At 32.8% G+C, this 14,699-nt stretch overlaps 1 protein-coding gene and 1 pseudogene across 3 annotated transcripts in view; both read right to left on the bottom strand.

The window, feature by feature from the left end:
* The window catches only part of LOC149543483 (uncharacterized), a 160,292-nt gene extending 153,500 nt beyond the window's left edge, over positions 1–6,792 (bottom strand). For 2 of the 3 annotated variants that reach the window (XM_089798284.1, XM_089798285.1), the window contains exons 1-2: positions 6,636–6,792; positions 6,272–6,489 (exon numbers count right to left, since the gene is read on the bottom strand). In XM_089798284.1, coding sequence (XP_089654410.1) covers positions 6,272–6,488 — 217 coding nt within the window. In that variant the 5' untranslated portion in view covers position 6,489; positions 6,636–6,792. The remainder of the gene's footprint in view (positions 1–6,271; positions 6,490–6,635) is intronic. The other variant, XM_089798286.1, reaches the window with a different exon arrangement.
* Positions 6,793–9,861: 3,069 nt separating this feature from the next.
* On the bottom strand, positions 9,862–10,670 carry LOC149543482 (F-box protein At2g27310-like; annotated as a pseudogene).
* Positions 10,671–14,699: the final 4,029 nt, after the last annotated feature.

The following is a 14,699-nucleotide window of genomic DNA, read 5'->3' as shown; positions in this document are numbered from 1 at the left end:
AACCTATAAGCCTTTGATTCTTCATTGTAACCCATAAACAAACACTTGTGACTCTTTGGTTCTAACTTTTTCCTCTTTTCATCAAGGATATGTGCCCAAGCAATTCACCCAAATACTTTAAAATAACCAATGTGGGGTTTTCTACCACCCCAAGCTTCTTCAAGGGTGATATTTGTGAGGGCTTTAGTTGGAACTCTATTCACAATATATGCAGCACAAGAAACAGCCAAACCCCAAAAATTTATTATGTAAACTTTTAAAATGCAACATACAACGAGCCATTTCTAGAAGAGTTCTATTCATTCATTTAGCCACCCCATTTTGTTGAGGAGTATATGCTACCATTTTTTGCAATTTAATTCCACAATTCTCACAAAATGACTCAAATGCATAGTTACAATACTCACCCCCATTATCTATTCTTAAGCATTTAATTCTTTTCCCACACTAATTCTCAACTAAAGCCTTAAATTTTTGGAAAACTTCAAGTACCTCATTCTTTCTTTCAATGAAATAAACCCATACTCTCCTACAATAATCATCAATAAAAATGAGGAGATACCTAGCACCTGCAACTGAGGGATAGCCCGCTTCACATAAATCACTATGAATGAGTTGTAATGGATGATTGGCTCTCCATGCTTTACCTGAATCAAAAGGATCTCGGTGGTGTTTCACTAGCACACATCCTTCACAAACTCCTTCAGAGGGTGAGATTTTTGTTAACCCTCTAACCATATCCATGCTAACCATATCTTGCAATTTCCTATGATTGATATGTCCAATTCTAGCATGCCAAAGTTTTGACATATAATCAGCTTGAGCAATATAAGCATGAGAGTGTTTAAATTCTTCATCAGCAAATCCCACAAATTTAAAAAGACTTTCTTCATGATCAACTCTACCAATGGCAATTATATCGGTTGGGTCTTTTGTATCTCTAACAATGACTTGATCAGCAATAACAACAAACTCATATCCAGCTTGAACTATTTTGTATACTGAAATTAGATTCACCCCTAATCCTTCAACCAATAAAACATTTTTCAAAGACTCATTTGTTACATTAACAGTTCCTGTATCTATAACCGGTAGTTACATTTTATTGCCAATAGTAATTTCTTGATCTGAATTATTTCCTTCATAAAAATCAGTAAGCAAAGATCTATCTCCAGTCACGTGAAATGATGCACCCGAATCTAAAATCCATTCTTTAATAGAATCTGAAGCAAAGTACGCCCCATTAACATTAGATTTTATTTCAGGTGTAGAAGTTACCTCCTTACTTGTTTTATCTTCTCTTTTTTGGAAAATGGCTACAAAGATTTATCTATCCTTCTTGTCATCCTTAAAATATCCTTGCTTGAGCTTGTTTTGCTTCCTTTCATTGTTCTTCTTTTTCAAACAGAATTTCCCCATGTGATTTTCACCACCACAATACCTGCAAATAATGGATTTTCTTCCACCTTGTTTCTTTGCACCATCATTTCTAAAAAAATGGTTAAACTCTCATTATTCTGAAATTTATTATATCCTCTCAAACTCTTCTTTCCATCATTTATAACAAACTTACTTCTAGCTGCATATGCATGATTTTTCTTAATATACCCTTTTTTAATAGGTTGGGCTTCTTCATCTATAGCAGACTTACAAAATTGATCGAAAGTTTGTTGTGGAGTATTAGGATTTAGTTGAATAATCCTTTTCCTTGATTCCTTAAATACCTTGTATGGCTGGGAGAGCTTACTTTCAGCCATTGCAATCAACTGAAAATCTTTCTTTGCATATTCAGCACCTATTTTCTTTAGTTGAGCATTTAAAAAGGTAACTTCATTGAAATAATTAGTCATTTTTTCAAAATAGGATGGATCCAAATTCACCAATTTTCCCTCTATGCTAAATGTGCTAGCAATATCAGCATCTTTATAATCCTTTTCTAAATTATCCCATAACACTATTGGATCATCAATATCAACAAACCTTCTATTGAGATTGGGGCTTAAAGCTTTACCAATAATACCTCTAGCTTGCTCCAACTTGCATCTTCAATTCTCTTTTTCTTTATTAGTTTGGGGTTCTCCAATCTCCTTATTCACTATCCTCCATAAGGCCTTCTCTCTCAAAGCATTCTTGACTGCAATCTTCCAATCTGCAAAACCACTTCCATCAAATATAGGCAAAACTTCATTTGAAGAGCCCATGTTAGCAAAAAAAAAAATCAGCCTTGTAAACAAACCACTTCCAGCAATGTATTTCCTGCACCAAATCTCTCTAGAGATATTTCTAGCTGAATCTCTAACTGAACCTCTAAATGAATCTCCAACTAAACCACACAGAAATCTATTTCTAGCTGAGCCTAAGCTCTGATACCACTTGTTACAAGTTAGAGTTGTCATTGCATCAAAAGACCGATCTGTCAATGCCTGATACAAGCACTCAACTTATAGTACACAGGAGGCAATTAAGCCCTTGTTACAAATCCTAAGGGGAGCGCTAAACAAATTTCTAACAGAATGAAGCAGATCCAAATCTCTATTATAAAAAGGGTAAAGATGATATGATTATTTTGATACTTTTTGTTGATGATTTACTAATAATAGGTAATGATCATCTTATAGATCAATGCAAGAAAGATCTAGTCAAAGAAATTAAATGAAAGAATTCGGACTCCATTACTTCCTAGGACTGAAAGTGTGGCAGAATTATGACAGCATCATACTTAATCAAGGAAATTATACATTAGACATCTTGAAGAGATTTGGAATGTGGAACTACAGACCTATGTCTTCTCCAATGGAGACTAATATACATAAACTTAAGGAAGCAGCAACAAAATCACCTTCCATAGTTTCTACTCTTTACAGACAGATGATTGAGTCTCTTATGTACTTGGTAAATACAAGACCTGATATTTGCTATGCTGTTTATGCCTTAAGTCAATTTATGTGTAGGCCAAAAGAGATTCACCAAATTGCAGCCGAACACATTATGAGATACTTACAAGGAACTCTTAACCTTGGGCTCAAATATAAGAAAGTTGACTTGGACTTACATGGGTACACAGACTCAGATTGGGCTGGAAGTGTTACTACTAGGAAAAGCACTTCAGGATGTTGTTTCAATTTAGGCTCAACGATGATAGCTTGGATATGTAGAAAACAGACATCAGTAGCACAAAGTTCCATAGAAGTTGAATACATTGCTGTAGCAATGGCCTCTTGTGAGGTAGTTTGGCTTAGAAAGTTACTTGTGAGATTATTTGGTCAACCCATGAATCCTACTATTATTAATTGTCACAATCAAAGTACCATCAAGCTTTCTGTCAATCCAGTTTTTCATGACAGGTCTAAGCATATTGAAATTCCTTACCATTATGTAAGAGATATGGTAGACAGGAATACTGTAAAATTAGAATACATTTGCACTGCAGATCAAACAGCAGATATTCTTACCAAACCTCTCTCACAAATGAAGATAGATCACTTTAGGAAAAGACATGGTATGGTTGAATTATAATACATTTGTATTCTTTAAATTATTAATAAAATATTTTTTTATTGTCAAGCTATTGATTGTTATAGGCTTCACCATTTGTATTCATTATTTAAGAGGTGACGATCTCTGAGATAATGAACACTTGTATAAAAAGACATTATGAGAGATGACGATCTCTTAGACAATGTAGTGAACAGTAGAGAACTACTATCAGATTTGGATGAGTTCAAGATCACATTGTGATATAGACATTTCTATGCCTATGAATCACAACTTCGATAAAGAAAGAATTTAATCATTCTCCGAAATTTATCCTGCAAACTGGTAGATCTTAACTCAGCATCATAGTGTGATATAGGCTTGCCAGTACCTATCAGTCACAACTTGATGAAGGAAGAATTTAGTCATTCTCCATATTTTATCCTGTATATTGCATTCCATGCAATACTATTATCACAAGTATAAGTGACAAGTCATATCACAGGTATAGTATTATGACTTAGTATCATGTGTTATATGATACCATATGCTTAGAAGATTCAAATAGATATAGAGTATAAATCTATGCTTATTCATCTTGATTGATGTTACTAGATATGTTATCTCTCAATATGATTATCAAGTTAAGAGGGAGTGTTAATTCTATAACTCCAATATCATATTGTTATGGACTACAGATCATCAGATCTTGTAAAGCATAAATATCCTTAAAAGGATTTACCTCTTATGTAACCTTATATGTTTGATCAAATTGGCATCTTTCCTTGGAACCATTCAAATGTTCTAATTTGCACAAGTTATAGTTAGTTTATCTACTAACTAATTGTAAATCTGGGAGACACCGATCTTGGCAACATAGTTAGAAATTTGTATAGAGGGCCGACCTAGCAAGAGTCGTGTCCTTTCCAAGGACATGCCTCTTGGGTGCCTTATAAGTAAGAGATGGGAATGTGGATAAAGGACACACAAATACAAGAAGTCTGCTCCTTTAGCATTCCCTGCCTCATACGAATTACTAGCAGAATTAATTATATTATTGCAGATCTATAAATCAGCCAAAGGATACTGTATCTACTGCATAGGATTTATATAGATCATCTTCAGCAAAGTAAGTAAAGGCATATATCAGTTTGGTTGTACAGAATTTGTAGAAAATTTACATTTCACTGTATGTTCTTCAGGTAATTGAGAAGAAGATTGATTGCATAATCATGCTACTTTCTCTTGCAAGAAAAATCCAAATCTATTCTTAAGTCTTGGTGGACACTCACATGTTTTATACTTTCTATTGGTCCCTGTCCAAAACTGCTTCTGATAGGCTGGCAAAGCATTTGAGAGAATTTTTTTGGCATAACATCAAGAAAATCCAGTTTCCATCGAGTCGGTTTGGATATTTGCTGCTTCCTAAGGAAAAAAGTGGGCCTTAATTAATGCACATTTGCAAAGTATTTTGCACTGCACTAAGTAGGTTGTCTCAGGCTCTCAGCCACTGAGGACCTGGAAAGTGAAAAGTCTTCTCAGGCACTACAGCTATCTCAAATCTCTCTGTGGTAAGAATTGTTGGAAAGGCATTGACTTTCATTCGCTTCTAATTACCAATGCTCCTATTAAGATTCAAGGCTCTTTCATTGCAAAAAGCATTTCAAAAGCATTCAAGAATAATAAGCCCTTTTTCGAATATGTTGGCAATAGTTTCAAGGTTGGTTTTCCAAAGTCTTTGGTGGTCTCCCATCATTAACTCTTCCAATTTTGCCACTTAAAAAACTCCTACTATTTAAGCTTTCAAACTACCATTAGGGACGTAATCTTCTATCAAGATGGATCACATGGTCTGTGCTCCAGTGAAAAACTAAGATGATTGTGATTGATTTCCCTTCTATTTTACAAATTCAAGAGCTATTCCTGATGTTATGTTAGTGACATAAGTTTGACCTAGAGCACAGTGGAAGGAATGCCAGTAAAGTTATGATACTATCTTCAAACACTACAATCTCATCCTTCTCTACAAAGCTCTAAGTTCCGTCTCCCCAGCTCTTAATATGCTTAACATGTCAGGTTTTTGAATTCTTCCAAGTTCCGCTCACACTTGGCTTTTTTGAATCAAAAAGACCTGGCAAGCTCAGCATGTACCTAAGATTGCTCACTTTCTTTGATGCTTTATTTTCGTCTTAATTATCAGCTTCAACAACAATCAACCAAAAAATCAGTCGTTGTAGTGAAATCGGCCATATATCCATCAAACATCTTTTAAATATCAGCAGACGAATTTTGTAGAAGTTTAAATCCATTGTCTAAAGAGATTGCCAATCGGCTACTTTGCTATAATAGTTTCCAGAAACCCTGGCCATTTTTGGAAACGATAATCAGATTCCATTGCCCTAGATCAGATAAATTTTCTGTGAAATGTACCACTTATACATTAAATACTGAACAACTGACGCTTGGCCATGATTATTTTCAAAAACCATAACCATTTGAAAATAAGATAAGGAATATTGGCCTCGTTTTCAATAAATCATAGTTTTATGTGTAATATTACTAATTTCTCATACCAAATATATTATAACAAAATAAAATTTAAAAAATGAAAAGTTTTGGAATAGTTCTGAACTCCTTGAAAGAATTGTGCTTTTTAAAATTCTGCTGGGAGGTTATCCATCTCTAAGCATAATGTTATAATGCTGATGGAACAATGCAATTAAAATTTTCGAAAAAGAACCAAAACGCACGCAGAGGGAAAAAAATTCAACTACAATTACTTTTGAAAAGAGCCTACCTCCGACACTGTTATGATTGGAGCATCCGCCAATGGCTCGGGCGAGTAAAGGGAGAGGATCTGGCACTTGTTCCTTGCGCGATGGAACCGGCGTGCAAACGCAAACAGTGGAAGTTGTGCCACCATCCAATCCGAGAAGCACCTTCGTGTTCTGCGCTCCTAATTTCTTCTCGAATCCCCAAATCTCCTTGCCATTCGTACTCTCATGGTTCCTCATTCTATATCATTCAACAAATAGCAGATCAATTGCGGCGGCGACTGCAGAATTTATTATATTGTGAAAAATTTATGTGCGAGATCTTTCAGAGGCTCGCAATTTGCCGAATGTTTTGCAATTCAATGTCGCAGGGAGAGGAAATTGAACCTCGTGCTCCCTGGTTCGTTAGTGCAATTTTGCTCTCCTGGAGGCTGACCAGCTCTGGGGATTCGAACGACACAACTGCTGTAAAATGATGACGTATAAATGTTTTTCGTGTAGTGTTTAATATCGGCCTCGACGCCAAATTCGGAATTTTCTTCTCTTAAAATGCGGAACATATTGTTCACATGGAAAGTCCGTGGTCATGTTGAATGCGATCGAATAGTAACATCTATTTGGTCAAACAGCGAATGGGACTTAGACAGCATCATCGATCACGAAGGTCCAAACACAAACATTTCCTCTATTTGATCTTTCTTTAATTTTTCTCTTTAATTTTTCTCTTTAATTTTTTTACTATATATCTTCTTTTCCTTTGTATAATTCTATTTTCTATTTGAAAAGTAGAATAAGGTGAAATGTTATTGAAAAAATATATATAGCTCTAGGAAAGAGTAAAGAAGTGATTGGTGATGTGATTCTATTAGTGTTTCTTATACAAGTAGGAAATTTCTATTCATTATAATTTGGAGGTGTTACGATAATAATATGTAGTAAAATATTTGTGTTTTCTTATGTGTATAATTAGCATACATGTTGTTTAATGATTAATTTTTAGTGTTTAGAAGGATGGAGTCATGTTGGAGTCAATCGAATTGAATGTTTTTAATAACATCTACTTGGTCAAACAGCTAATGGGGGGTCATCATGTGGGTTCTATAGGCTACTTCAGTTTGGAAGACGTCATTAAAATCTATCATATCATATCATATCATATTATTCTATTTGATCTTTCTTTAAATTCTTTTTACTATATATCTTATTTTTCCTTTGTATGATTCTATTTTCTATTTGAAAAAGTAGAATAAGGTGACACCTCATTAAAAATTATCATATCATATTATTCTATTTAATCTTTCTTTAAAAAAAAATTATATATCATATTATTCAATTTAATCTTTCTTTAATTTTTTTTACTATATATCTTTTTTTTCCTTTGTATGATTCTATTTTCTATTTGAAAAAGTAGAATAAGGTGACACCTCATTAAAAATTATCATATCGTATCATTCTATTTTATCTTTCTTTAATTTTTTTTTACTATGTATCTTCTTTTTCCTTTGTATGATTCTATTTTCTATTTGAAAAAGTAGAATAAGTTGAAACCTTATTAAAAATTATAGCTCTAGGAAAGAATAAAGAAGTGATTAGTATGTGATTCTATTGGTGTTTCTTATACAATTAGGAAATTTCTATTCACTTTTTATATAATTTGGAGGTGATAATTTAATTGTACAATAATAATAATATGTAGTAAAATATTTGTGGTTTCTTATGCGTATAATTAGCAAACATATTGTTCTATGATTAACTTTTAGTGTTTAGAAGGATGAAAAAATATGTAAATATGAATATTGATATTGTCTTTTTTGTGAGAAAGAAAAAATATCATTTATAGACATTATTAATCATTTTTATATGAGTGGAAAGGTTTGCAAGATGTTTCTTATTAAAATAAAATAGGTTTTAAAAGGATCGTGAAACCCAATTACAAAGAAGGTTTTAAACTAGGGTACCTGCAATCCACACCAAAAGATATTCAATATGTTTGACTAAGAGAAACATAACACAAATAAACTAGGACATTGGCAAAGAGGGGGTGTCAAACAACTCACAACACCCACCCCCTGCCCCCCCCCCACCAACCCAACACAAGTTAGTGGCCAAGGAAAGGATTAATACTCAATTAATAGACCACCCTACAAAAAGAGAAAGACGATGAAATTATGAATTTCTCGTTGCTTACAACTTGTGGGAGCTACGGGTCATGTCAAAAGAATGAGAGGGATATTTCTTTGAATGTTTTCTTTTGGCTATAATCCATCCCTCTTAGATCTTGGCAGCCATAGAATTTTAGGCCAACGAATCAATAGATCTTTAGAATCAGCAAAGACAGGGATAGCAAACTCACTCGGAGAGGTAGATGCAACACCATCAATGACAAGGCAAGCAGGAGTACCAAGGGGAGCCAACACGAGTAGCAAGGGCAGCATATTGCTTAGGAGCAGGACGATCTGTAGTAACAATAGTACTAGAAGAGCCAGGTACATTAACAGAAACAACAATCCCCCATTCTCTATCACCATTAGTTGGAATAATAACAATACTTAGAGAGACAACACCATTATTGGAATCATACATGACATTATTGGCCTTCCCATCTGAATGGGGGAGAGCCTTAAAATCTATGTAACAATCATAAGAAGCACATTTCCACCATGAGGAATTATTTTTTCGATTAGACTTCCCTAACCCACAATCGGCTGCAACATGCCTTGTCTTAAAACACTTTCTACATTTGAAAGGGATGCCATCATAGTCAAGTGGTTGTACCCAAGAGCCCAAAGGAGACTTAATCTCAATATCTTTAGATAAACTCTTAGTAATGTCAATATTAATGAGAATACAAGCAAAAGTAGAGTGAAGCATAGCTTATGAGTCCTCGTCAATCATCAGGAAGTTCCCAAGAGTATCACCAACTTCTTCCAGGACAAGATGCAGTCAAAGGTGAAGAGGGAGGGAGGGAAGCCAAACCCCAATAGGCATCTTTCTAAAGGTTTCTTTAGAAGGGTTTAAACCCTCATGCCATGGCTTCATCATCAAAGAAAAGTGATTTTCCCAAGAAGACACATAATAAAAACTAAACACAAATATGATAGATGTTTTTCAAACATATAAGAAAGAATACCCTCAATAATACTTTGTTGAGTTGAGAAGAGAGTATTGATTCCAAGTACCTGAATTAATTATGCATTTCTTATAAAGACATTATTAGTTCATGTTGTAGGCAAGTAAACTTATAGAATCGTTCAGTTCATTTTTTTTTTTTACTAGTCAACTAATTAATATACTAACCAATCACAATAAAGTATTGAACTCTATTAAACCAAAAACTTTATAGTTGCTTATTATTACTTATTTTTAATAATTAAAATTTCTAATTTCTCTTATTTTTCATTCGTTGGAGCAAGCAAAAAAACCAATTTTGGCACAAAAAAATACAAAAATCTAAAAGCTCCATAAATAAGTTTTTAAAAGTTTCTAGTGGTAGAAGGAAGTCATTATTTCTAGAAGGCAAAGTTGACTATCCTCTTTTTACTATTTTTTTTGAGTTATAGGTGCTAGTAGCAAGAGATATAGAAGTTGACATAGTTATAGGTCCAAACTCCTCCTACAATAGAGCTCTTCCTATGACAAGTAAACTATTTCTCCCATTAGCATGACCTCCCATGATATCTTCAACCTGCACTCTGAGGTCAATGATATTTAACTTAGTATGGTCACTTTGTGAAACTCTAAACATTATCACATACTTACATTACATAGTTTTTCAAGGCAATATGTTGGAGCCAATGCATATGACTAATTCCTTATCAGAAGACCAATTCTTTTGTCCAACCAAGGGAGTCCATCTTGAAAAGTTTTCAGCTTGCCATATTTTCCATCAAGTGCACCTAATATTTACTACCCTTGTTAATCTCATCAAGTACAATTATAGGCAACTGATTAGGGAAAGTGTGATCCTCATCAAAGTTAATCGGATCAATACTAAAAGGGCAGTTGTAGAATCACCCTTCAAAATCCTTTGTAGCAGGAATACACCATAAAACATGAGAATAAATGAGCTTTTTCTTGTAGTTCACACCCACCAAATAGACAAAATCAAAGGGATTACTAACATATACTAGCTTACTCAACTCACTTGACCTTGGATTTGTCTTTGAAGAATTAGATTCATCATGGAGAATGAAGGGAAAATAAGTTGCATGGAAATTTCTAAACCTGCCCAATTGAGAAGAGATATAAAAAAATTAGCATTTGTATTCTCTATAGAAGGCTAGAGAGTCAAAAATTTCTCTTCTCAAACACTCTCCTACCTTGCATACAACCAAAACTTGGAAGAAACACATCCTACATTTGCAATTGTTATGCCATCAAACAACCTAGGATGTTTATGACAGGATCACTATTCAAACACATAATGTTTGAAGCATCACCCTACAATATAGACTCTTATCTAAACATTGAAATATTAGGGCAAAGTAAGACTTACTCCCCTTGAATTGGGTAAGATCCTTGGACTCATAAAAGCTGTAAAAAAAAATCCCTACAATAAATGGTATCAAGACTAGAATCTTACAAACTTTCTGATAAACAAAGGCAATGGTCATAACTTGGAAAGCTACAACTCAGCCATGATGATCCCCAAATATTTATTCATAAACCTAGTGGGAATTACTATCAACTCCCAAAATCATGATTGAGATGGGCATGATTTCTTTGTGAATGTAAGGGAATCCCATGTATACAGATAAAACTCTCCTAAAGTTAATCCTTTTTATGACAAATATAGGTTCCTAAAGAATTGATTTCCTTATGTGTCAATCTTTGTTACCATGAGAATAATGTAGAAGATATTTTTTATTTGATATTAGCAACTTCTCTAAACCTACAAATATCCTCCCATTATGTCAAAGTGAGAGTATAGAACAACTATACAAGCATAATCGAAAGTGGATCATTGACAAATGTGTAAGTTGTGAATGTCCTAATATATAGGCATGCAAAATGTCAAGGTATATGCAAGGTGCAAGAATTGTTTGACAAAATGCCTCAATGACATATGGTCTCATTGACTTTGCTAATACTTTATCAATCTATGCAAAATGGGCTTGTTGAGAAAGCAACATAGAAACTTCAATAAGGTCATAAGATATTCTATAGTCCTCGTCAAACATTCCTATGTAGAAAAAAAAACATAAATGAGGTAAAAATTGGAGTCAAAAGTCATCCTAATATGCCCTTGACTCTCTCCTTTTCTCACAACTCTTAGAAACTAGAGTGTTCGCTGCATCTCCTAATACATAGAGAAGTATGGAAATCTAAATAATGCTTAACAAACACAAATACTTGTAAAGTTTCAAATGTTTCCTTAGATATATAGACTATAAAGAAATATTAAGTAAACATATAAGGTATAGAAATTTAATCTTACAGAGAAGTTTTGTTTTCTTGTCTTTTTCTTTGTTATCCATAATCTACTACATAGTATCCTATTATGACTTATGTTTTCCCCTACCATCTCAAAGGCACCATTTTTATAGATTTTCTCTTCTAAATATTTTCTTCTCTCTTAGCTTACCCAAAAGAAAAGCATCATCTAATCTATTAGCACTACCTCTCACTATTTCAATGTGAATGCAAATAATTTTCAAAGCTTTTGGCTTATATGATATGGTTTTTATAATGCCACGTAATAATCCTTGCGTCAATTGAAAATGCATTATGCTTCCTCCAAATGAAATAGTGGATGGATGTCCATTATCTATACCAAGGCTTTGAAGGATAATTTCACATAGTTATCTATGCTTACATGCTAAATGAAAAGCTCTCATTTTGGCATGTGAGTATGAAGGATGATGACAAAGGTTGTGAGCATTGTCTCTATTCTTGCCAGTTGCACTTGTTAATAATCATTTGTTGAAAGTTTCTAAATCCTTTTCAACTACAAGTATTTTATTTATCTCATTTTTACAAGAAACCTTTCTTCAAATTTTGTAGTCATAATAATAAATGTATGCAACCTAGAAAATAGTTACATAAGTACTTATATCCACGTGCCACCTTTTCTCTTTCCATGTAGCATACTTCTTCCTTATCAACACTTTTAGAGTCTATCAAAACTTTACATTTTTTTATATCTTTCATTCTTTGATTGGGTCTTTTAGTAACTTTAAGAACTTATAAAAGGATAACATGCCTTCCAATATGTTGCTACTTTCTCAGATATGTGTCATTAACACTTGTCCTTGAGATCTTATTGGTGATTTCAACAACTTGGACAATTTCATGATATGGCTGATGATAAGCAATTTATACTTATCAGGTTTATGAATAACTTTTGAAAAGTCAACTAAATAATTGGGTCTTATAATAACTTTAAGAACTTATACATGCCTTCTAATATGTCACCACTTTCTTAGACATGTGTCATCAACACTTGTCCTTGAGATCTTATCAGAGATTTCAACAACTTTGACAACATCCTAATATGGTCGATGATAAGCAATATACACTTATATGGTTTATGAGTAACTTTTCAGATTCAACTAAATGATTGAGTCATTTAGTAACTTTAAGAACTTATGCATGTCTTCCAAAGTGTTGCCATTTTCTCAAACATAAGTCATCAACACTTGTCCTTGAGATCTTACTAGAAATTTTCTCATATCCCCATTTTAAGATAGAATTTTAATAATAATTAGATAATTTAATATTATTAATTAACAATGATAATAAAATTATATTGTTACTAATACTAAAATATAAAAATAGGAAATAATGATTATTTAATATATATTACCAATGAAAGAATATTTAGTATAATATTTCAAATAATTAGAAAATATTAAAATTACAATGAATAAATAAAATTAAATAGAAAATAAAATATTGTAGAAAGTATGTTAACTTTCTAAATAGATTTTAATATTAAATAATAACATGCACAAGATAAGTAAGTAAATAAATAGTATAACATCAAATAATATAAATTAGCTAAATCTAATGAAAAATAAAGAGACATGACTCTTTGAAATGAAGATATAAAAGAGATGAGAGTTTGTTTTAGAGAGAAGAAAATAAAAAAGAAGAGTAGCTAAGAGTTCAAAAAGAAAAAATGGAAGAGGAAAGTAATATGAAGAAAATAAGAAAGTGACTTTCCAAAAAGGTATCAATGATATTGAAAGGATGTGAACCTTCAAAAGGGTCATAATTATGAATAGTTGTCACTCTTCAAAAATATTATAATTATAAATTAGTGGGACTTTTCATAAGGATTTTAATTATGAAGTGTTGTGACTTTTTCAAGGGATTATATCTATGAAGTTTGTAACATTTCAAATACTTGTTATTATGAAAGGTTGTGACTCTTGGAAAAAGAAGAAACAAAAAATGTCTTTTGTCTTTTCCTTATAAATAGAAAATGAAGAATTTTAGAAAGCAAATATAGAGTTGAGATAATCTAGTAGGAATAATTCATTGAAAGGTCAACCAAGGATAGAACCACATTAACCAAGCAAAGAGGAAGGTATGTTTATAAATTATATTAATGAATCATGTTTATGCATGATTTATACATATACATATTGATGCAGGAATATCTTTGGGTTGGTGGAAATCTTGCATCCCCAAAAAGATATTTTCTTTATTTTCTTTTTTCTAGTTATATGTCTGGTAGTTTGCTTTGGAGATCCCTTGATGTCCCTTTCTAGTTTCTATGAGCTTGGCTTCTTATTATGGACATATCTTGGATCATTGTCCTATGATCACATAATTTAATATATGGATGGTTGTAGTTATGTTTCATCTTCTATGGCTCTTCATGTGATGCTTGGTATTTGTTTTGATGAGGTTCTATATTTAAGAATTAGCTTACACATTCTTGGATCTAGATATTTAGATACCATGTGGACCTATATCTAAGGCCATTGAAGATCTTATAATGTTTTATGTATTTGGTCATTAATTCATTGAGGGTTGGTCTTAAATTGTATAACACTTCCTTTCCTTGGGGAGTGTAACTCAAAGATGACTAGTGTGTCTTGATGGCTATATATGTAATGTAGTTGAGTCTTAGAAGGTGTCAATAAGTGCTATGATGGAGTAGAGAAAGATGAAGTTCAAAGTATTGGAATTAGTTTGTAAATTGATATGTATTGGTCATAATCAAGAAGACCTTATAACATGGCATGTATGTTGTTCAATCGATGTAATTCAAGATCTAAGGTTAATAAATTGGTTTGTTGTCAATTACATCTATTTGTATTTTATCATGTTGTTACTTGTTCAGGGTTTGGTCATCTCCTCTAGTGATACACCCACCTTGTACTATATTAGATTATATCAAAGTGAACCTATATGATCTAATAATTGTGAGTGTGGTTAAGCTCAGTGGGCTTATAAAGACCTAGAATTCTTGGTTGTGAGGTGGCAAATTATGGTTATGGC

This window comes from Cupressus sempervirens, chromosome 8, assembly GCF_028749045.1.
Source record: "Cupressus sempervirens isolate cs-2001-9-10 chromosome 8, ASM2874904v1, whole genome shotgun sequence".
Lineage (NCBI taxonomy): Eukaryota > Viridiplantae > Streptophyta > Pinopsida > Cupressales > Cupressaceae > Cupressus > Cupressus sempervirens.
The sequence above is the reverse complement of the archived record's forward strand: the minus strand, read 5'-3'. Positions and strand labels throughout refer to the sequence as shown.